The sequence below is a fragment of the Myodes glareolus genome, chromosome 15 (assembly GCF_982192425.1).
Source record: "Myodes glareolus chromosome 15, mMyoGla1.1, whole genome shotgun sequence".
Taxonomy (NCBI): Eukaryota; Metazoa; Chordata; class Mammalia; order Rodentia; family Cricetidae; genus Myodes; species Myodes glareolus.
In genome coordinates, this window is record NC_142040.1 from 49,342,566 (window position 1) to 49,367,221 (window position 24,656).

A 24,656-nucleotide genomic window follows, 5' to 3' on the forward strand; every position below is an offset into this window, starting at 1 on the left:
TTATATTGATGACTAGAATAGCTCTGGCATGCTGTGTATGCCTAATAAATATTTATTGACTGAGTAAAAGAGACAATCAGATTTATGTTTCAGTTTGAGACCTTCCGAGTAGTTTTGTATTGCTTACGATATCTTAATCTTATAGTCAAGTACACCAAACTTGACCATTTAAAATTGCTAATTACTCTAATTTTTTTCACATTTCTCATCTGGGTTAAAATCAGTATTTTAATTGGGCCAAAACAGATGCCCTGGAGCCGTCATAACCTTGTTTCTTGTCCTTATTCCATGAATCGAATCTTCATTGGGATGGTGGTACCGGTTTCTGTTTCTGAAATACATTTAACATATGGTGCTTCCTACCTGCTACCATACTTTACTCAGACTTTGTGTCTGCTGGATGACTGGAAAACTTTATAACTACTCCTCCAGGAGTTCTATCTTTTCCCAGTCTCTTCGCTCCTGCAGCCAACACATTTTCTGAAAAGTCAATATAACTTCCCAAATGGGGTTGAGTTCTTGCTTTTTGGGATTCAGTAATATATGTTACCTTATGATATGCTTTAATTTATTCTCATGTCTTATCTTACTAATTAAAATTAGCAAATATTTATTGACATTTTACTGTGCACTGGACTCTGATCTTTGACTGTGCCTGCTTCACTAATTACAGAGTGAGTCCCTGTTCTCAAGGGACACAAAGTGTAAACATGTGAATGTGGGATTTTAAGTACTGTTAAATGCTGTTAGTCATATAAAATTTGGCATGTGAAAGAATATTGACTGATGGCTGGGGGAAGAGGGATTGAGAAATGCACTTTGAGGTGTAGTATTTAGGAGGAGACACTGTAAATGTGGGATGGAAATCTTCCAAATAGAAGGAACAACTAGTACAAATTCCCAGAGATAGAAAGAACTGGAATGGCTGGCATGTAATGAGCATGTAATGAATGAGAGGGAGAGGGGAGGTATGTGAAATCAGAGGAGAGAGACAGGCAAGTGTTAACATGGATAAGATGATACAATTGAGAGAGTCATGTGATCTGACTTAGAACCAGCACTGTTTGAAGAAATGCACTTGCCCTTGGAACAGTGTACCAGGCTTTTTCTTTTGGGTCACCAACCAACTCCTAAATTATGGCACGGAAACTTCTTATTAGCTTTGAATGCCCAGCCAGGTTTTGGCTAGTTCTTTTAACTTAAATTAATCTGTTTCTATTTATTTTCTTTTTGTCTCACGACTTTTTATTTTTTCTTTCTTCTGAATATCTTACTTTCACTGCTTCAGGTGTCTCCCTTGTTCTCTCCTCCTCTCCTCTCTAGCCTAGATTTCTTCTCCTATTTATTCTCTCTCCCTACCAGCCCTGTCTTGTTTTTTTCCTGCCTTGCTGTTGACTGTTCAGCTTATTAGACCAGTCAGGTGCCTTTGGCAGGCAAGGTGAAACAAATGCAGCACATCTTTATATAATTAAACAAATGCAGTGTAAATAAAAGTAACACACTTTTACACAGTTAAAGTAATATTCTACAGCATAAGCAAGTATAACACATCTTTGTCTAATTAAAATATACTCCACAACAGAACAGTCTCTGGATAACACATAGCACTAAATCAATACTAATTGAAAGAATTAATCCTTTCATTTTGATCACAACACAGGCAAGATTTTTCAGTTTAGAATCATTTGAGACTTATATATTGTCTTTCAAACAAGCTAAAATGGACTTGGCTGAAGCTCTGGATTTGTAACCCCTTATGATTTAATATTTCAAGTGATCAAGGAATACCCAAAACATCATTAATTTCAGTGAAATTTTTCTGTCGTAGGTAGAAATGCTACATTCATTTATTCACTTGTTCATTTATTCAGGTAGTTACCGTATAGAATACCACAGAGTATTCTGCCAGATTCTGATTGAGATTTTAAGATAGTGCTGACCGTACTCAAGATTCAGTTAGTTGTGTATAATTTTTTATAAAAGTAATTTTGAAAGACTAATTAGATTAGCCTGACAAAGCAGGGGGTATGAAGAACATTGCTGGCTCTCTTGGTCTCCTTCTCTGCTCTGTACACACACACCCACGCACGCATGCATGCACCTGTAAAGTCTGGTTCTATTCACATGATCGTTGCTGCTGCTAGGTGCTTTCTAGATGTTGAAATTAGCCTTGGAAATATGGTCAATTAAGGCAAGTAGAAGTTGCTAAAGTTACTGCTTTTATAATTTTAATTTTTAAATTCGGAATAGAACTCCAGAGTATTTTTTTTTTTTTTGCTCTTGGCAATCCTGCTTGATCACTGCTGCCCACTGCAGACCTGTCCTACACCCATTGTGTATTGCTGTACTTGGGGTAGAGCTGTTTGAATGGTTCATATACAGAGTTTGAGGGAAATCCTTGTCATTCATTTTACATCTTTTATTTATGTACTTTCACGTTAGAAAAAGTTCTATATTTATAATGTGATAATATTAATTATATAGGCTCATGATCATTTTACAACCTTGGAAACCCCAGATCTCTGAAAATTATTTTTTTAATCAGTAACCTGGTAAAACCTGACCTGACTTAAACTCACTGGTTTTGAGCCTGACTGGATTTGTTTTTATTGTTGATCTCCAGTAGTATATCTAGTTCCATGTTTTACCTCAAACAGAAAGTTATACTTTGTGAATAAGCAAGACTGTCAATAATACTATTTTGGAATACTCTGATACATACATTTTAAAATAATAAATGAATTATTAAAACTGTGTAATCACTAAAATTCAGATGAGAGATTACAGCCAACAGTAAATATGGGAAAAATATGTGTCAAAAGCATTGTCAGAACATATGCATGTAGAAATGTTAGCAGTCTTTCTTAGTTACTTTTCTATTGCTGTGATAAAACGCCATGACCAAGGCAACTTAGAGAAGGAAGGAGCTATTGGAGCTTATGATTCCAGAGGGATAGGAGTTCAGCACTGTCATGATAGGGAGTGTGGGAGAAAGCCATCTGAGAATTCAGGCTGCTTTTGTGAGCTCACAGCTGCCCCCAGGGGGATATACTTTCTCAGCAAGACCATACCTCCTAAGACTGTACATATAATGCTACCAACTAGGAACCAAGTGTTTAAATGCTTAAGATTATAGGAGCCGTTTAATTTAAACCACCACAAAATAACTATATCGTGTTCTAACTTCTTATTCTTGGAAGATATACCTAAAAATGGATCATACTGATTTTATTTATAATAGCCCAAAGCTTTGGATTGTTAAAATTTTAGATTTTTTTTTTTGATTATCAATGCCATGAAGTTGTTAGGAATGTCCAAATGAGATGTGGGGAAAGAAAAACAATAATTTTGAAATATGGATCTACTTGTATTCATACTATACAAATTAATTTTGAGTTACACTTTTTTTTCCTACTGACTTAAGATTGTCTTGAAAAGGCATAATTTAACATGTTTCCTTTTAATGTTTGGGACTTGAGATAGCCAATATATTTTTGTTGTGATGATTTTGAGCATGCTATGTCTTCTTTGATGTATATTAATGTTTATCCTTACCCAAAAGTCATTGGCTGCATACTAAATAGGAAAACATTTACAAGGCATTTATTGAAACTTAGACTATGAAAACAAGACACAGTTATGACAACAGGCTTACTTAACCATGATTAAGATATGTTCAGTTAGGTATGTCTGTGATACTTACAAACTGTTTGTATGGATGTAAGTAGCGTGTGGAGTCTAGCATTTCCACTAGTCATATTACATTAGGAAAGAAATTTTGGAAAACTTTATTTTTTTCTTTCATGATGAATTATTTTGATTATGGATTTTTTTTTAATTAAAGGTGACATCTTGCAGCTTACATCTGGGATATAGTTCTTTAATTGAAGATACAGTTAAAAATTGCAGTTTCGAGTCATTGTTCCCCTCCATGTTAGAATTAGCCTTCTTGTTACTAGAGTTGATTGAGACAGTTGAAAGAGAACTATGAAGGCAGAGGCTAGAACTTGAGACTATGTTAGAGAAAATGGGTCATGAGGAGGGAAATGCAAACCTTTAAGAGGAACAGTGGGACAGTGAAGAGATGGGTGTGGAAAAAACTCCAGCAAAGATGTCTGTGAGTAGCAGATCACCAGTACAGTGAAGTCAGGTCTTGAAGAGCTAAGGGGGAAAGCAAGAGAGCAGCCTTTGAACTGGGTAGATGATGAGCGTGACAGTCCCCACAGCCGACTGGGCAGAGAGTGGGTTGGTGGAGTTTAGGAGCTGAAGGGAAAGAAGCCATTCCGTTGTGTATGAGGAGTGCATCATAGAGCAATGTTTCAAATGAAATATTTTAAAAAGAGTTTTAAAAAGTCAGAGACTGAAGATCTGCGAGAAAATAAATAATAGAAGTATAAGAATGAGAAGAAATTAGGAACTAAGAATACATGGAAATAGTAGAATGTAGCATGGTAACTTTTCTTCAGGTTTCAAATCCTACTCAGATGAAGTATACTGTATAGCTGAGGTGTATTTGTATCTGTCTGTTCCTAGTTTCTGAGTGATGTTCCTCCCTACATTCATAGACGCCACTTGATAGTCACATGCTCTGACTGCAGCTTTGTTTCATAGAGAAAACCCAACGTGAAAGTAAGTGTATATATACAAGACATACAAACAGCTAAGTGATTTTAGAGGAATTCGAATTAATTTTATTAGGTGTAGAATTAATCTCATTATCGGGTGTATATCACAGTTAATTGTTTCTGCTTTTAGACACAGATGTTCTATTCTTTCATGGGGTTCATTTAAATTGTGAGTTATTTCAAAGGCAAATAACTTTTCTCTTATAAAGGGTTCCTAATTAGAGGACTGTGGATGCCTAATTACCTTATGATTATCAGTGTAAGATATAATAGGTTCTAAATATAGTGGGGAGGGCCTTGGTCTTGCCTCAAAGCAGTATACTAACTAGACTTTGTTGACTCTCCATGGGAAACCTTATCCTCTCTGAGGAGAAGATAGGGGGAAGGGAAGGGAGGAAAAGAAGGAGAGGGAGTGGAAACTGGGATTGGTAGATAAAATGAGAAAAGATAGTTTTTTAAAAGATAAATAAATTTTAACAAAGGTATAGTTGCTTAACACAGAAATGATAGCAGGGCATGCAGTAATTGTATTCCTTCAGCAAAAAAAATTTTTTTTTCATATTATCATGAGAAAAATAGTATTAAACCCAATGTGTTACTAGCATTTCTTTGAATGACAGCCATTTCTGTAGCCTGAAAATTGGCCTTTGTAAATTTTTAGTATTTACTTATACACAAAGTAAAAGTGCCTGGTGTGTTTGGATCAGTTCTCTGTTAATGGTTGTCTTTGTTTTATAACTGGGTCTCATTTAGCCCAGGGTGATTGGAACTCACTTTGTAGCCAAGGATGATCTTAAACACCTACGCCCTTATCCCACAAGTACTGAGATTACATGTGCCACTATACCTGGGGATAATCTTTTTACAGACATTTATTTGATACTTAGGTGTACTATACTCTACTTTTAATATGAACAGAAGGATACAGAATTTAAGGAAAGACTCAATTATTTTTTCATCCATTCATTAACTCTTTCTACCTTAAACACCTGTGCTAGAAACACTAATAAATTCACCACTTATTTGTAAAAGCAGAAAAATGTGTAATGATTGGAGGATTGCCTCAGATGAGTGATTTGGCTCTAGTTTTTTAGGTTAGGTAACTAACTTGAGGTTGAGTTAAAGACAGGCTGGGGTATGTGTGTTGCTTATGTACAGATTACTATGAGTGTCTTTGTTACTTCCAAGTGTGTCCTTCCAAGATGAACATTAGGTATCTTTCTTCCTTATATTTTGAGACAGGGTTTCTTCTCTATCCTCATAGGCTAACTGGTTAGTGGGTTCCAGGGTTGCTTGTCTTCTTTCTGCCCTTAAGCTCTGGAATTACAGGCACATGTGCCACACCTGTCTTGTATGTGGATGAGTACTGGAGATCCAGACTAAGGGCCTCATGCTTGCATGGCAGGTGCCGATTCAGCCAACTCTTCATGCCCAGGAATGTGGCATTCTGAGGGTAGAAAACAGGCAAAAATTTTAGTCTTTTCTTTTTGTATTCCTAGGATTGCTATTAAAAAAAATACATTTGGAAAATTTAAGCAAATAAGGCTCATTACATTTCTGAAGATGTGAAACTTTTTCTGATTTGAGGCAATTATTTTATATTTAGCTCTTAATTTAGAACATTGATGAACTTTGAAGTAGTAGTATTACTTTTATTGTTCCCTTTTAACATACACACTGCAGCTCTCATAACTAATCATAAGATTAGTTTCTGTTTCTACTGTAAACTCTTACAATTTGGCATTCCCAGTTCTGGCCAGTAATCTTCGTTTTTCTTTTTCCTTTTCTTTTCTTTCTTTTTTTTTTTTGTTATATAAATGCCAGACTGTAAACAGTCAATTTCAAGTGGTGCATTCCTGTGTATTGTAAATGGAGACTAGTAGTCGCTGGTATCTATATATATACCAGAACATCCATTCATTTTTGTATTTAACTACTTACTTTCCATCAGCATGTAGATCTGTGAATCTTCATTCATTGTCCCACCCACCAATGAAACCAGAAACCAGTAGCTAGTCCAGGAAACAGAACTTGATACATTTTAATTTTTTATGAATTTATTTATGGCAATATATGCACTTATTAAAATTTTGAGGAGCTAGAGATCCTAACACATTTATTTTTAGGTATTTGTTCTTATTTGTTGCATGCTTGTTTTTTGAAATGAGATGTTTTTGTTTTTGATAAAAGTTTCTTTCTAGATTGTTTCTTTGTGTAACTCAAGCTGGCTTTGAGGCCACTATGTGACTTACACTGACCTCTGAATGGCAATCAGTCCTGATTCCTCTGTCTTCCAAGTGCTATAATTAACAGGTATGTGCCAGCTAAGCCTGGCTTCCTGTGGTATTTTTAAAAAAATATTATTTTTTGTGTATGGATGTTTTACCTCCATGTATGTCTGTGCACCATATGTGTACCTGGTGCCTGTGGAACCCAGAAGAGGAAGTTGGATCCTGTAGGGCTAGAGTTAAAGAAAGCAGTGAACCAACATGTTGAGTTTTGGGAACTGGACCCAGAACCTCTTGAAGTACTCCTACCTGCTGAGTCATCTCTTCAGCCTTCTGTGTTTTTTTTGTTTATTTATTTTTGAGATTGTTATCTTTCCCCATTTCCCTTTCTCCCTCTAAACCTACCCATATACCCCTTCTTTCTTTTAAACTCAATTTTGTTTATATAATCTTCAGTTCATCAAATACAATTTATGTTTCCCTACTTGAACTGCATAGTTTTTTTTTTTTTTGTTTTTTTTTTTTTTTTTTTTTTTTTTTTACAATCCAGTTAAGATGTGTGGCTCCCTCTAATCATGAAACTGTCTCTGATCTTGGGACTGCAAGATGACCGCTCGCCTTATGCCCTTACTTCTCTTAGGACTCCAAGTGGGATTGTTGGATTTTCAGTCTCTTAACTTTTACTTGTGCACTTACAAACTCCATATGTATGGAACCAGTATTTATGTAATTTATTTTTAATTTGACTCCCAATCAAGTACTTAGAAACACTGTAACCAAATAAACTAATTTACCTGTAGTTGTGATGGTAGGCTTTCTTACCCGTTTCCATCACTGTTTATAACATGCCAGGAATTCAAAGGTTATTACTGCTAGTGTTGCTTGAGCAAAAACACCGTTTTCAGTATGCAAGGTTATTCCTCATTCTAAATGCTGATAACCAGAAGAAACATATCAAAATTACAAAGGATAAATGTTTGGAATTAGTATCAGATTTTGGCAAAATAGTATAATAAATTTTCTACTTCTCTGTTTAAAGATAAACTAGGTATATCTGGCAAGTTCTGACTTTCCATACCTGATGTATTGTAGCAACATTAGAAGTCTTCCATGGTGCTATCATTGAGATAGATCATTTCTTTAGTAAATTATATAACTCTTTGAAATTAATAAATGTTAGAGTCGCAGAATCTGTTAGAGATATAGTTTGAAAAAGTCCTCCATATCTGATGCTTATCATTGTCTGCACAGTGGGAAGAATGGTTTTGCCTCTCTCCTTGTAAAGGTAATTCCAGAGAAGCTGCAGTATGCCTTTAGTCATTTAAGTTTGTCCCCAGGATCATGGGTAATATTGAAAACATATGAACATGCTGTGACCATAGGGATAAATTAAGATTAGACTTATTACTTCTGCCATCATTTATGTATAAGGTACAGCAGTTGAAATATAATGGTGAAATAAGAAGAAATAGTTGTCAGGAAATTTGAGAAGTGCAAATAGTGCAGCTCTGGTCATTTGAGGGTGAGAGATCAGGTAAATTAATAAGTGAAAATAAGTTTTTAGGAGACAGTTTTCTGTGTGGTGGGAAGTGTCTTAATGGACTAGAACCATTCCGTTTGCATCTGACTCTTCCTGCCTCTTTAAAGCCATTGTAAACAAGCTTGGTCTGTAATTAACTAAAATATTTACTGTTTCTGAATAACTGGATTGAGGAGATAAAAGAAGATATAATTAGAAAATTGCTTTAGAATTCTGGTCAGCCTCCAACCCTTGAAAAAAAATCTTACTAATAATTTAATTAGAAGGAGCCCATGAATGTGTAGAGCTTTGCATGGCGCCTTGAGCATTAGAGATACTGGGAGACTCTAAAGCTTTCTTAGGTCTTGCTACCTTGTGTACTCTTGTGTTACCTTTCTTATGTATACATTACTTCCACATCTTTGTGCTTTTACTGGCTTGCTTCATAGGGCTACCAGAAGGAGTAAAACATGCAGTACTTAGTAGAATTAGTGTATGAGCAGACATATAAATACTGGTTAACCTCCCTATCCCTGCCATGATTACTTTTACCCACAAAAATAGTTAATTAATTCCTATTTCCTCTTTCTTTTCCTCCTTCCACGTGTTCTCCCTTTCGACATTCCTTTTCTTGTCTTAGCCTTCCCCTCTCTTTAAGCAGGGTCTCTGTAGCCCAGGCATGTGAGCAGTCCTACCTTAGCCTACCATGGGTTGCAGTTTACAATAATGAGTCTGTCCCACGCTACCGTCTCGCCAGCAAGAACCACGCAGGACACTAGGATTCTTCTGCAGAAAAGCTTTAATGCCCCTTGGGAGCTAGAGCATAAGCCAACATGGCCGGGGACCCAGATATGAAGGAACCCATCCCTTATATAGGAAACAGTCCTTGCTTCGGACGTGTCACTCTTGGATTGGTCTGCTGCCCATAATCCCAGATGATGTCTCGGGAGTAGGCGGGGACAGCAGTGGAAAGTTACCTGGCACATGTGCGTTCACCTGGCGGTGAAACCGGATGCCAGCGCCATCTTGTAATGGGGCATGTGGATGCGGCCCTTCACATGAGTCACCATGCTCAGCTGTTCTGTTATACAGAAAATAATTCTTGAAAGCCTACTATGTGGTCAAGAGTGTACTTGGCCCTTGATATAGTTGTAAATATGTTATTGACCTTGTGAGACTTGAAAGCCTTTCTAAAATCCTGTCTTATGTAAATGTTCACCTGGTCTCTTAGTCTCATTTTGGATTGGAAACATTAGAAACAGTACGTATAGATAATGTTTTAATGCGTGTAACAGCTCCAAAATAGTGAATTTAGGGAAAAAGAACGTTGAGAAATCAAAGGCAAAGTAATCTGTAGGGTAGTAGATTAAGAATTGAATCTTTAAAGTGTTCTTGATGCTGTTCAGTATAGTCAAGGATACTGTTAATGACAGCACTGGGGTATGTTCAGTTATCCTATTCAGAACCATGAAATTTATAACAATTTATTATTATTTACTCTTCTAATACATATGTTTCTTTGGGATTTTGGGGGATTTTATTACATAACAACTTTTAGATTAAATTTATTCATATAATTACTATATTCATGGAAGCAAATATTCTTTGTTTATTAAATAATGATTTCAAATCATTCACACTAAATAGAAAAAGAACATATAATTTCCTAATGCTCATACAGCATTGTGATTTTACTTTTTCTATATGGGCTATATAATCACTAGTATAACTCTGAAAGGTAATTGTTTCTATTTTAATATGAGCAGATCTTGGATCATGAAATTAATGCATCAAAGTACTCTGTAATAAAATCCATTAATTTAAAAAGACATGAATGAAATATTTGCTTGGGCTAACCACAAAATTTTCACATGCTTGGTTCATTAAAAATAGTTATTGCTAAGCAAATAACTTTTAATTACAGTTAGTATTTATGGAGTAGTTGTTACTATTTTCTACTGTAGATAAAAATTGGATTTCTATGAAGTTAAATGATTTAACCAAGATTACATGGTTTGTACGTGCATAAACCAAATTTGAATATAGTTTAGTTTTTCCAAAGTGCATTAAAATGAGATTTATATTTATTGGCAGATAATATATTAGCATAGTTAATTGTAGCAAGTTAGAATATAAAACAGTTTAAAAATATTTGCTTGTATACAAACATTTATAGGTGTTTATGTGAGAATACATGGAGAATTGAACAAATAAATGAAGTACAAATGAATGATTTGTTTTGTTTATTATGGTTTTCTCCTAGTGATTTTGTGGATCTGTTCATACAGGGTGTGTGTGTGTGTGTGTGTGTGTATACAGAACCAAGAGTAACTAAATTAATTTGTTTTGTTTAGTTATTCTTGGTTTTGTTAGTTTAATTCAGTTATTTTTGGTTTCTTAAGTATAGATTGAGCTTTCCTAATCTGGAAATTTGAAATGAAAATTACCACTTATGACCTCATGTGACAGGTTCTAGTCAAAATACATATAGTGGTACATGATTATCTTTATACTGTGTGAATAAGATTTGTATGACATAAATGGATTTTATGTTTGCATTTAGGTCTCTCCTCTTATGGAGATCTCATTTTATATTTGCAAGTATTCTAGAATCTGAAGACATCTGAAATCCAGGTCACTTCTGGTTCCAGGTATTTCAGATGAGGATATTCAATATGTTTATGGTACAGAAAGAACTTTGTGCTGTAATTAACACAAAGCAGAATGTATCTATCATAGTTGGGGTTTCTAATGCTGTGATAAAACACCATGACCAAAAGTAACTTGGGGAAAGAATGGGTTTATTTCATTTTATAGTTCCAATCACAGTCCATCTTTAAGTAGTCAGGGTAGGACCTCAAGGCAGGAACTGATGCAGAGGCTATAGAGGAGTAATGCTTACTGGATTGGTCCTCTTGGCTTGCTCAGCCTGCTTTCTTATATCAATGAGGACCACCAGACTAGGAGTGGCCCCATGAACAGTGATCCTGTATAGATCATCAATCAAGAAAATGTACCACAGATTAGTCCATAGACCAGTGTAATAGAAGACTTTTTCTCAATGGAAGTTCCCTCAGATGATTTTAGATGCTGTCAAATCTGACATAAAAACTAGCCAGCACAGTACCTGTTTTAAGTAAATTTGGTGGGTGTATGTACCACCAAATTAGACAAAAATTTCCATCACTAACTCTAAACTTTTCTGTTTGTTTTCTGTTGGTTAACTTCATCTTCCAGAAGCCTCTATCTAACTCCTCTCACAATTGCATTACTTTATGCTTTAACTACATGTAACTGGAATAACACAGTGAGTATATAGTTTGCTGGCTTCTAGTAAGATTTTGATACTGATCTATATTGTTCTCGGTGTTTTGTTTTTGTTGATTAGTATTTCAGTGACTATGTAGGCGGAGATTGGAGACTGCTCTCATTCATTTCCCAGCTGCCCAGACCCTAAATAATCACACAGAAACTATATTAATTACAATACTGTTTTGCTTAAGCGTATTTCTAGCTAGCTCTTACATCTTAAGTTAACCCATTTCTATTATTCTGTGTATCGCCACAACGCTGTGGCTTACCTGGTAAAGTTCTGGCATCTGTCTCCTTTGGCAGCTACATGATGTCTTTCTGACTCCATCCTCTTTCCTCCTTCATCTGCTTGAAATTCCCGCTTTACTCTATTCTGCCCTGCTGTAGCCCCAAAGCAGCTTCTTTATTAACCAATAGTAATAAAACATATTCACAGCATACAGAGGGGAAATCCCACATCATAACTACACTACAGTTTATTAGTGGAACTTCTGGATCATAGTTATAGTAGTTGTACCAATATAAATATAACTTTTTATACTCCCTCAACAGTGTGTAAGGGCTTTAATGCCCTGTTCCTTTTCAGCATTTGGTAGTGCCAGACTTTTAGATTTTTGCCTTTCTTATAAGTGATTCTTTTGTTATTTTCATTTTGTTTCCTCAGTTCTTGTTTTTAGCTCAGTGCGTGGTGGACACGATAGGGCTCCTGGCCTCACTAAGAGCAGATCTTTCCCAATTATTCTACTTTGATTCACATGCCAGTCTGCAGATATATATGTGGGTATGATGTGTGCCCTCACATGCATACACCCAAGCTTTGCTGGGTCTCTAGGTTTTTAATATAATCAGGCTGGCAAGTAATATTATCACAACTTTTAGTGTGTTTCTGTATCCTCTTTTCTTATTTCCAATTTTTTTTATTAAAAAAGTAGTCTTACATTCAAAAGCACACAACAAAACACATTTCAACATAAATAAATATAATTGATAGGGATAAAAGTATGATAATCTGGCAAAACTGTGTGTACTGTGATTCTTGTATAGTACAGTAAAATATAGAGGACATACTATTTATAATTTAATTTTTTTGAAACTACCTTTTCTCTTTATTTACTCTCATAAGCAGTATGGAGAAGCTGGACATGGTAGGGACTATTTGTAGTCATAGTACTTAGATGCTGAGACTGGAGGATTATTAATTTGAGATCAGCTTTGGGCTACATAGTGATAGATATTCTATTTGTAAAAACAAGACAGAAAAGAATTATCTAGAGTTCAAGGCCATTCCAGGCTGCCTTGCAAGACCCCTGTCTCAAAAGGGGGGGGGAACAGGAATGGGCATGCAGTTATGTTGTTGCCTTCGTAGCCGTGGGACATAAAATCTGTATTAATTTTTTTTTTAGTCATTATATAATCCTCTCACTTTCTCTACCAGTGTGGCCAAGACAGACTTTGAATTCCTGATCCTTTTGATATACCTCTGGGATTATAGGTGTAGACCACCAAGATGACAGAACGAAACTATTGCCTTTACCCTAAGTCTGTCATCCTGAGATACAGTCCAGTGAATGAAATGTGTATATCCACCTCAGATTCGTATATTGAAATCCTAATGCCCTGCTGCTGTTAGTAAGTTGAACCCTGGGAAGGTTCTTAGGTCATGAGGATGGCCCCCTCCTGACGGGATAGTGAGAGGGTCATTTGTCTAGTTCTGTTTCTCCACCATGGGAGGATATAAAGGAAAGGGGGCCTCATTCCAGCTCCACTCAATTTACTCTGACCTTATGCTTACGGCTTCCAGAACTGTGAAAATACATTTTGGTTTATAAGAATGTATCCAGAAACATCCAATGTTTCTGTTTCATGACAGTTTGGATTAAAACACAAAACATTTATTTATTTATTTACTTACTTACTTACTTACTTACCAAGAAACTTTATGATCTACAAAGTCTACTTTGACTTTTATCTGAGACTTGTACAGAAAAAGTTTACCAAACCCCAGTCTAACAGGGAAAGAAGAAAGTAGAAATTTCTCATTTCATTACCAGGGGATCTTTGACCCAATAGAAGTTAGAGTTCTCTGATTACAACATTGTAGCACGTGAGTGTTACTATCTCAGGACCTGAAAAGAAAAGGCCTTTTTACTGTTTTTTAGTTGGCCTAGGAAGTAACATGCTGTTTAGGGGAACTATGTTTTCATCAACTATTTACAAAGAGACTGCACTTCTTCTATATGTTGAGGCCCTGTTGAATGCAGCCTTTTCCCCTTTTCTATGGGAACTGAGACCTGGCTTTTGTACTTGCTGTGTTCCTAGTGCCTGAGATAGAACCTGAGAAAAATTGTACTTTTGAAACATCAACAGTTTCAACCTAGGAAGTTTGTGATGTCTCTCTAAAGTAGTCCTTCTAAGTCTTAATCCTGAGAGTTACTTAGCGAAGAGTAACTAACGACTTGTCACTTGAGGGATTCTTTGGTTCCTAACGTTTTTATGGACTTTCCTCTTTGTTTCTGCAAGCTCCAGGGGTTCTAAATTATCTTATCTTAAAGGTTGTTAGGAATTTTTGTGATCTTCTCAAACATTGTTAAATGATTAACATGTTTTCATCCCTTATTCTTTATAGATACAATTTAGAACAACAAAGCGATATTACAGAGTAACAATAGTGACATACATGAGGCCTTTATCGTTTTTTTGTAAAGGATCTGATCTCACTTAATAGTAGACTTTCGTTTTACTTTTAAGGTTGATGTGTAAGTCACTAATACAGCCCATTGCCAACCCACTTAAAATTAAATTGAATTTTAAGAGATGAAGATAGAAATGAAGGGGATGGTTTTAGCAGGTTTCAGCATTAAAGGAAGGGGAATTAGTTTTGCTGCTGTGCTTGTTGGGGTGTCAGCACTGTCATGGCCAACACCAAATATTCCAGTGAAGGGAGATAGACTAGAAACGAAATGTAGAGCAGAACAGTTTCATTTGGTAAGAAAAGCACCAATTACAGCAAATAGTTGAGTTCTTTTTAAAAATCTCAAATGAAGTTACAGTGGCTTCTAAACTAAAATATGAGCAAAATTATAATGTGATTTTAAAGATTCTGTTTTTTATTTAAAACAAGATGTCAAAATTATTAATAGCTTGAGAAATTTTGTGTTTTTTTGAGACATTGATAAACTACTTCAGAACTGTATATGGGCTTTGGCCTGCTCTTGTAAAGCAAATGAACTATGGTAAGTTTTTCTACTTTTAGACTTTCAGTGGAATTTAATATTGTGTGTGCACTTGGGTGTACATGCCACAACACACATGTGGAGGTAAGAAGACAAGTTTGTGAAGTTTGTTTTCTCCCACTTTTCCATGGCAGTGGGAGATCAAACAGGTCATCAGGCTTGATTACCTGCTGAGCCATCTTGCTGGCCCTATTTCAACAGTATTGAGCAATTTAATTATGACATGTTTTTGTCTATTTTCTTCATGTTCCATCTGCTTGAAATCTTGAATTTTGACTTGCTGTTTTTATTAAATTGGTAATACTCACTTCATGTCATATAGTGCTTTTTAACCTGGCTGTGAGGAAAGGTTCCTCCAGGTTTGCTCCTGATCCATGGCTTCTTTGCTCATACCCCTGCAGTGATTGTTGTTCGCGGGCTGTCTCACAAGCTCCTTTACCAGATCTTCAGAGTTCTTTTTCGGGGTAGTGTCTTTCTCTAGTAATTCATGGTCTCTAGACTCTTAGCTTAACTCAGTTTGCCTAGATTTTCCCTCCCTATTACAGTGCCTGGAAACACTTAAGGCAGTTAGCAAGTAGGGCTTGCATGGAATCATTGTTCTCTATTGCATATGTCAAGAGTTGTGAAACCTATACCCTAAAAATGTTTTATCTTATATTTTTGGCTATTTAAAGCTGGACAGTATACTTGATCTCTGTTGCCATCTAACAACTGAAAATGAAAGGTTTTATGTTGAGATTTATGATTTTGTGGTTGAATAATTCCAGGTGATACACAGTGTTGGACTATAAGTATATATGAGTGCAGTGGAAATGTGAAGGGAATTGAACTTTGAAGTTAACTAAATGCATGGATTTCAGGGTGAAGGGTTAGACTATAAACTGAGAACCAACATTGTGGAGGTTTGACACACCTTGTTTTCTGTTTGATTGTGTTAATATTATTAAACTTACATTAAATTGTTTTGTATTTTTTACCAGATCCTTCTGATAACTTAAGGGAGATTCTCCAAAATGTGGCCAAATTACAAGGTGTTTCAAATATGAGAAAGCTGGGCCATTTGAATAACTTCACTAAGGTAAGCAACTTGAAACTATACTGTTACATTCTTTTTCTTGACTCGATAAACATTTCTTAATGATCATTAGGAAGAAATTTTGAATACTAACTTGCCGAGTTACTGAATTATTTGCTTGTGGTTTTCTAATTTTTCTCATTGATTTCGTCCTGTTTTAAATTTCTGAGGAGTTTACTGTTATTTATGCTGATCTCAGAACCTCTGGGCACCTGCTGTCTCCCCGAGGAAGTGGAACTGCAGTCACACATCACCATGCTTTGCTGGCAAATGCATTTAAATAATAGGAGTATGTTTGTATTGTAGAAAGTTCGGTAGGCTCAGAAAATAAAATAGAAACGAATCACTAAGAAACCTATAATCCAGTCTTTTATTGACATATTATGTTGGTGACATTAATATTAATTTGTTATGTATCTAGAAACAAGCGTAGTTCTCAGAGACCTGTTTGTATTTTCTTTCACTTATTTACCCTGATTATTTATTCTCACAATCTGTACCTAAATTCGAGCTCAAGTTAATACATTTTCTGGTTTTATTCCCTTTTACTAAATATCAGTTTTATTTTACTGATCTTTACATGACTCAGATAAGCCCTTGCCTAAGTTAAACAATTAAAAACAATTTATTATGCTTAGGAATGCTGTCATAACTGCCATTGGACACCTCACTGTGTTGCTTTACCTGTCCCAGTACATTTTGGAAACTAGGAATAGTTATAAGGATGGCTGTGACTGCTCTTGCCAACACTCTGGAGCCAGCTTCGTCCCAAAACAAAACAGTGCTGTCTAGTGGGGATCTATGTGACCACTTAGAAGAGGCATGTGAACTTCATTTTGTAGTTTGCACTGTACTGTTCCAAATGATTGCTGTTTGATGTATCAGACATAAAACATAAATATCATTTGACTGTCTATACTGCATCTTTATAATTAAATGAATATTTTATACTTATACATGTCTCAGCTCATGCTAGCTGTGTTCTTAGTATTAATACCCAACTGTGACAGCCAACTGCCAGTCGTTGAACTTCTAGAATGGGGTTGATCTAGCCTTTCACTTCTAGGGCAGTACTGTTTCTCCTTTCTCTGCTCCTGTTTTTTTTTTTTTTTCTTTTTCTGTGCATGTCTAGGCATTGGTGTGTGGGTGTTAGTTTCTTTATTCTCCTTCCTCCCCATTCTTTCCTGGCTTCATCTCACTTCATTAGCTTTTTTTCTCTACTTGTTGCATGCATCTTAGATTATATTCTCAAATTCTCTTCTTACTTTCCTTACCGTCTTTGGGCTGTCCCCTACCCACCATTCCCTGTCCTTCCCTTCTACTCCATTCTTCCCTCCTCTCTTTTTCCTAATTCTTCTGTTCTTTGTTTCTCCTTCTCTTACTGTGTGGGAATTTCACCACTGTGTAGTGATTTCTGTAATGAAGGCCCAAGGGTGTGTGTTTTGTGTTTTTAAACCGTATTTTAAAAGTAACTCTTACCTTTTTGTGCTACCTTATTGTTGCCTGTCTTCAGGCACTTGTGGATTGGGAGACCAGGTAGTCAGACTGGGTAGAAAATGTCTACAGGAAGAAGTTCAGAGTTAGCTCTAAAGGACTGCCTCATAAATAAACTCATTAACTTAAACATGAAAATTTACTGTGACTATTTAGTAATATAGGAGAAGCACGAAACTTTAGTTCAAAATTTACAGTCCAACCCAAGTAAGTAGCAAAGCAATCCTGGGGAAATTCACAGAATATTAATGTCTTCAGATGCAGGGCACTGAGCTTGTGAGATAGTTCTGTAGCATAATGTATGGCAACTCGGGGCTCGTTTTATTTGGATTTTAATGTTTACCTGTTTGCTTCTTTTTCGTTAACTCTAAGAAGATAAGCCTGTTTAATAGTTGAGTTGTAGGCTGTTAATCAGGGGTTTTCAGTGTTAGCACTTGTGACTTAACAGAGTGCTTAATTTGGAGAAAGGCTGAGCCTTGTTTCTGGCTCTGCCTACTATATGGCAGAAATATTTACTTACACACCTGAGTGATAAGCAGTAATGTCCCCAGGAAAACCAAATGTTCCCAGGAGATAAAATGCCCCTATTTAAGAACAAGTGCTCTTCCAAATAAGTGCATATGGATTTTGTTAATAAAGTTCACTTGTTTACCAAGCACAAACATATACTGAATTTGACTGTAATAGTAAGCTTGTAATCCATATTGTTAGAGAGTTAGGTGTAAAAGTATGTATTGAGCTGTATGTATATGTTCTTAGTCTAATTTAGAGGTTCTCAAAAATCTCTTAAGAACAGCTTGATTGGCCAAGAAAATAAAGAGATAATAATTATAATTCTAGAGCTACTGGATATTCTCTTTACATTAGAACACACACACATTCTTTCTCTCTGCGTTTTAGCTCTAATTGTAAGCTAGAGGGTACTAACCCTTTAAGCTTCTCAGACAGATGAAGTATTCTGCGAGTTTCTAATCTCCAACATTTCTTTACCCCGACATCTATCCTGTACCAGACTTTTTAACTGTGGCGTTTTAGGTAGATAAGAGATTTTTCATCTTAGTAGGAACTTCTGTTTTAACTAGCCTTTGTTTTACTGTTAAGTATAACTCTAGTGTTATTGTCAGTGGTGCTAACAGGGTGAACTTCTTTCTTAAAACCTCATAAGCTGTGAAGAGAAGGAGCTTGTGATGTGATCTTTTCATCATGTGACTGCTACACACCATACTTTCCCTCTGACATCACTAGATAGAACAGTGTGTATAGCAGACTGATGATGAATATAGCCTCAGTGTTCTATTTTTAAGACAGGCAACATGTTCACAATCTAGAGACCTGCTTTCTAAAGATGAGAATGCTCTAAAAGTATCTTTATTTGCTATTTTATATATTTATTATATATGTGTATATAATTTGCTATTTTATAACTATTCACTTAAATTTTTAAGGTGTGTGTATGTATTATAAAATGTGAAAATAGTTTAGAGATTTTACAGTAAAAAGAGAAATCCTATTCTCATTTATCCCCTTTCTCCTCCAAAGCACTCTACCATTTTACCAGAGATTGTGATTAGAAGGTACTGACCTTTTTCTGGTAACGATGTGTGAATATGTTTATGTGTATGGTTTTATTTATATAAGAATTAAACAAACTAGCCAGTGATGGCGGCACACACCTTTAATCCCAGTTCTTGGGAGGCAGAGACTGGCGAATCTCTGTGAGTTCCAAGACTAGCCTGGTCTAAAACGTGAGTTCCAAGACAACCAGGACTGTTATACAGAGAAAGCCTGTCTCTAAAAACCAAACCAAACCAAACAAACAAACAAATAAAACTCAATCAACCTAACAAAGAAACAAACAAACAAAAAGCGTTTTGTAAAGTGTTCAGTTTTATTTATAATTTATGTATATACAATGTAGATAGTTGAAGATATAAATAACTATTTTTTTATATTTGGTTGTATGTGTTGTGTGTCTATATAAATTCCCTTCTAAGACTTAGGTTTGGTGGTGCAGTCTATAATCCCAGCTGCTTTGAAGGCTGAGGCAAAAAGATCGCAAGGGCTTGGAATTAGTGAGATGACTCAGTGGGTAAAAGGCATTGCTGCCAAGCCTAAAGGCTTGAGTTCAATTCTAGGAACCAAGTACTGGAAGGAGAGACTTGACTCCTGCAAGTTGTCCTCTGACCTCTACACACTTGATGGTGGTGCATATGTGTGTTCCCACATCAACACATATTATAAATCAGTGAGAACATGTACATGTAAGGCCTATCTGGCACTTTAGTCAGGCCCTGTCTCACAAAGTTAAAAATTGGGGAAGTAGTGAGTGGTTGTATATAGCTCTTGCCTAGCATGAGTAGTCTCTGGGTCCAGTTCCACAAAACAGTAAGTATTAACTGGAGGGATGAACTTAGTTAACAGCTATTGTTGTGATAACACCATGACCAAGGCAACTTCTAGAAGGAAGAACTTTTTTGGGGCGGGGTGGGGTGCTTATGGTTACAGAAGGGTACAAGTCTCTGTAGGGATATGAGTCTGTCTATCTCTTTGGTAGGGCAGCATGGCAACAAATAGCAGGCATGTTTACTGCAGCAATGATTGACAGTTCACAGCACAAACAGGAAGCAGAGACAGCTAACTCTTGAGTGGTTTGAGGCTTTTGAAACCTCAAAGTCAGCCGGCAGTAACCCTCTAGCAAGGCTCCTATTCCAAACAACTTCCAACTGGGGACCGAGTATTCAAATGTACAAGATGTATGCGGAACATCTCATTGAAACCATCACAGATGGCTCATTGGTTGAGAGCACTGGGTACTCTTCCAGAGGACTCAGGTTTGACTGCCAGTGCCCATTACAAGCTTGCAGCCTTCTGTAACTCCATTTCCAGCGAATCAAGTACCCCATTTTGGCCTCTACAGATACCCACATGCATTAAATAAATAAATAAATAAATAAGCAAACAAATAAATGCCTTTTAAGACTATATTATAGAATTCTACAATGTGTAATAAAAAATTAAAGTTTCAGTTATTCTGTGTTCCTGTAAGATTGAGCAAATATTTCTTTAATCCTGGTTCTAATTTATTATTATACAATAAAAAGTGACCATGTTAATAAGCATCATAAAAAATTTCTATTCATTGCTGGAAAAATGCCTCAGTGTTAAGAATGTGTGCAGCTCTGCCAAAAGACCAGGGTTTAGTTCCCAACACCCGAGTCATGTGGCATAACCATCTATAACTTCAAATCCAAGGTAGCTTCCATAGGCCACTGCATATGTGCACGTGTAGACACAGGTAATTGAGTCCTCACAGAGAGCCAGCTAGTCTGTATTGACCACTGTGCAGTGCCCAGAGAGAAAGCTGACCTCACTAAAGGGGGAAAATGCTATAGTCTGCAAAGATCACAGGAACCACTAAAGGACAGTACTGAGTGCATGGCCAGATCAAAGGAACACATCTAATAAAAAGAGCCTCAAAGACGGTCTCATCAAAACCAGTTCCATACCAGTGTCATGCACTTTGAATAACCGTGTACCTCTTAGGGAAATGGAGAAAAAAACGGGTGAAAAATTAAGATTTTCTTCACTATAATATCAATAATTTCTTTTCTTTCAATCTTCCTTCCTTCCTTCCTTGCTTCCTTCCTTCCGTCCGTCCGTTCGTCCATCTATTCGAGACATGGTTTCTCTGTGTAACAGCTCTGGATGTCCTTCAACTAGACTAGGCTGACCTTGAACTCAAGATATCCACCTGCCTCTGCCTCTCAAATGCTGGGATTAAAGGCATGTGCCACCCTGCTTGGCTGGGAGGTTTTTTTTAAAAAGCTATTGACAGTTTAAGAAGAGAAAAATGTATCATCTAAAATTAAAAAAAAAAAAGTCTTAGATGTGTATAGTACAGTGTTTCCCAACCTTCCCAATGCTGCAACCCCTTAACAGTTAGTTCCTCATGTTGTGGTGACCCTCAACCATAAAATTATTTTCTTTGTTACTTCATAACTGTAATTTGCTACTGTTATGAGTCATAATGTAAATACCTGATATGCAGATAGTCTTAGACAACTTCTGTGAAAGGGTCGTTTGAAGGGGTTTCAACCCACAGGTATTATAATCACTGGTATTGTAGATGATAAACAAATTAGAAGATAGAATCAATAGAAAACATTCAGTGATTGACATAAGAGAAAATTGGATAAATAGAAAAGGTGATTTATTGAAGTTGTGACCTACATATACCCAAATGCTAGAAGGAAAGAATTGAATTGGACAGAAGTGATTTGAAGAAATAATATGTAAAATGTCAAAACAAACTGATACACCTTATACACTAGACAATCACAAAGTGATTTTTCTTTTTTTGAGACAGGGTTTCTCTGGCTGTCCTGGGGCTCACTCTATAGACCAGACTGACCTTGAATTCAGAGATCCACCTGATTTGCCTGCCTCTGCCTCCCAAGTTCTGGAAACCCTTTTTTTTTTTAAAAAAATGTGTGCTGGTGTTTTGCCTGCATGTATGTCCGTATGAGAGTATTTGGTACCCTGAAACTGGAGTTGCAGACTGTTGTGAGCTGACATGTGGTTGCTGGGAATTGAACGCAGGTCTTCTGGAAGAACAGCCAGTGCTTTAACCACTGACCCATCTCTCCAGCCTGCAAAGTTTTATTTCAAGATAGATACAAAGGAAACCACATTGGAACAGAGTAAGACTGCTGAAGACCAATGATGAGAAAGAAAATCTTTGAAAGATTCTGAGGAAAAAAAGACATGTTTCCTAAGAGCACACAGCAAAACTTAACAACCAAGTGGCTTGAAATGTTAAGAAGAAATAGCTAAACTAAAATTCAATATAGTCACCAAAATGTACCTTCAAAAGTGAAAATAAAATCACTTCCAGACAAATACAAACATGAAGAACTGTTAACTACTAATCTAGGCAAAAATCTAGTCAAACACCAGCAAACGATGTCAACATTAACAACAACTTTTGACCAATGAGGAAGAAAAATGTGGCATTACAGAAGAACAATGAAGGGTGACTGAATATGGGTGTTAATATAAATTATTGATTATGTATGGATTGAGACAATCATCAGTTAATAGTAGTGATATCTTATGCATTTTGAAGGCTAAAAACAAAAACTTATGGGACGTGAGAGTTAAGAGTAAATAAAGTCAATGTATTGTGAGCTTCCAACATTGAGGATGTAGTGAAGAATCATACATTAGAGTAACCAGTTATGCTTGGAAACACAGTTGCAGCTGCTGAGAGTGATAAATAAGTGATACATTGGGAAAGAGAAACAATAAGAGACAGCAATTCACAAAGGGAAAAAGAGTTAAATCTAAAATTGTGGTTAATAAAAGTAAGATGATGGAAATAATGAAACACATTTTTGTATGTAAAATGAAAGTTTTTTTAGAAATTTATTAAAGAATTCCTTATTTTGAGCCTTAAATTGTACATATAAATATATAAATCTAAACTTATATGCAAGGTATTTTTGTGTTTCTTCTAACAGCTTCTTTGTGATATTGGCCATAGTGAAGAAAAACTGGGCTTTAATTATGAAGACATCATAATTTGGTAAGTTTAGTTCAGTCTTCCCTCCTTTATTTTAGTAATTTCCATTGTAACAGTTTAAATAAAAGGTAGGATAACAGCATCACGTGCTTATTTCTATAGACTGGCTGGCTGGCCAGAAGGGAAGTATTGCATCTTCAGTGACTTTGTTGTCATGAGCCTTAGCTGAGCTTTGTGATTGCTGGATATAAAGAACTGAAGTTGCTGTTCAAAACACCCAGACTTCTCTAAAGGTTAAAATTAAATGTTAAATCTGCAGACTGACTTTTTCTGACTCTTCCCAGGAATAATACAAATCAATAAATCTAGATTTTTACCTATGAAAGTGTGTGTGTGCCTGTTAAAAGTTTGTTGTATGGTAATAGGTTATTGATCATTACTGCTTTTTGACGTTCTTAAGAGTTAAGATTACTAGTGATATGTGTTTGCTACTGTTAAAGAGTTTGCTATTAATTTAAATTAATCCTTTGGGACTTGGTGGAAGCATAGAAATAAATAAAGGATACATGGCAGAAACATATCTAAAGATATACTTTGAAAAGACTCTATGTGATTTCTTCTTGTAGTTATACAATATGTCAGCACATGATTAAAACTCAACATTGCTTAGATTATTGAAACTGGAACAAACTCAAGTTAACAACATTATCAAATGAAATTCTTTACTTTGGAGTAGTTTTTTGTTTGTTTGTTTTTATAGAATTAATCTTACACAACTGAAAGTTTGGGATATCCTCAACTGAGGAAGAACTTGATGTGGGTGAATACCTAAAAGTCTGAAAAAATCGGGATTGCTCCAAAGTCTGAGACTTTGTTAGTTATTTCAAGTGTTCAACAAGTTTAGCTTTCTAGAATTGCTGAGGAAAAATATTCAACTTGGCATAGTCTTGAAAATAGTCCAGTTTTAAAATACCAGGAATCAGAAATACTTTTCCTCCCGTGCATTTCAGATGAGGGCTGAGTAAACTCTTGTGAAATTTTGTATGTCTTTGGAACTCATGTTAACGCTAAACTTTTTGTTTTGTTTTGTTTTCATGCAGTTTGCGCTTAGCTTTATTAAATGAAGCGAAAGAAGTGAGAGCAGCAGGGCTGCGAGCGCTGCGCTATCTCATCCAGGATTCCAGTATTCTGCAGAAGGTGCTAAAATTGAAAGTGGACTATTTAATAGCTAGGTAATTTTCCTAGAATTGCTTATGCTTCGTATGTTTTTAAAGTTTTGTGTTCAGTTTTAGCATAGTATATGTGCACAGATTTTTTTGGTATAAAGTGTGACAATTTTTGCAAACATACATGATCACGTTAGACTAAGGGCATTTGTAGCATAACAGGAATGCTCCATTATATCTCCAAGCAATTGTAAAATAGTTTTCTCCTCTGCTTGCATTTCACATTATATATTAGTATACATAATTAATATACCTAAGTATATATCAGTTATTCTTTTCTGATTATTTGTAAGGTTTTTCCATGTTGATATATTTATGTCTTTTAAATTTATTCTTGCTATGTAGTATTTGGTTTTAAGATTAGAACACAGTTGAAAGAGGCTGCCCTGAAATTTTAGTGCAACTCTGTGAGGCTCTCATTTC

At 35.8% G+C, this 24,656-nt stretch overlaps 1 protein-coding gene across 4 annotated transcripts in view; it reads left to right on the top strand.

Annotated features, from left to right (window-relative positions):
- The window catches only part of Rictor (RPTOR independent companion of MTOR complex 2), a 101,295-nt gene that overhangs the window by 17,643 nt on the left and 58,996 nt on the right, over window positions 1–24,656 (top strand). For all 4 annotated transcript variants that reach the window (XM_085676680.2, XM_085676682.2, XM_085676681.2 and 1 more), the window contains exons 3-5: window positions 15,898–15,995; window positions 23,006–23,070; window positions 24,108–24,239. In XM_085676680.2, the coding sequence (XP_085532806.1) occupies window positions 15,898–15,995; window positions 23,006–23,070; window positions 24,108–24,239 (295 nt within the window). The remainder of the gene's footprint in view (window positions 1–15,897; window positions 15,996–23,005; window positions 23,071–24,107; window positions 24,240–24,656) is intronic.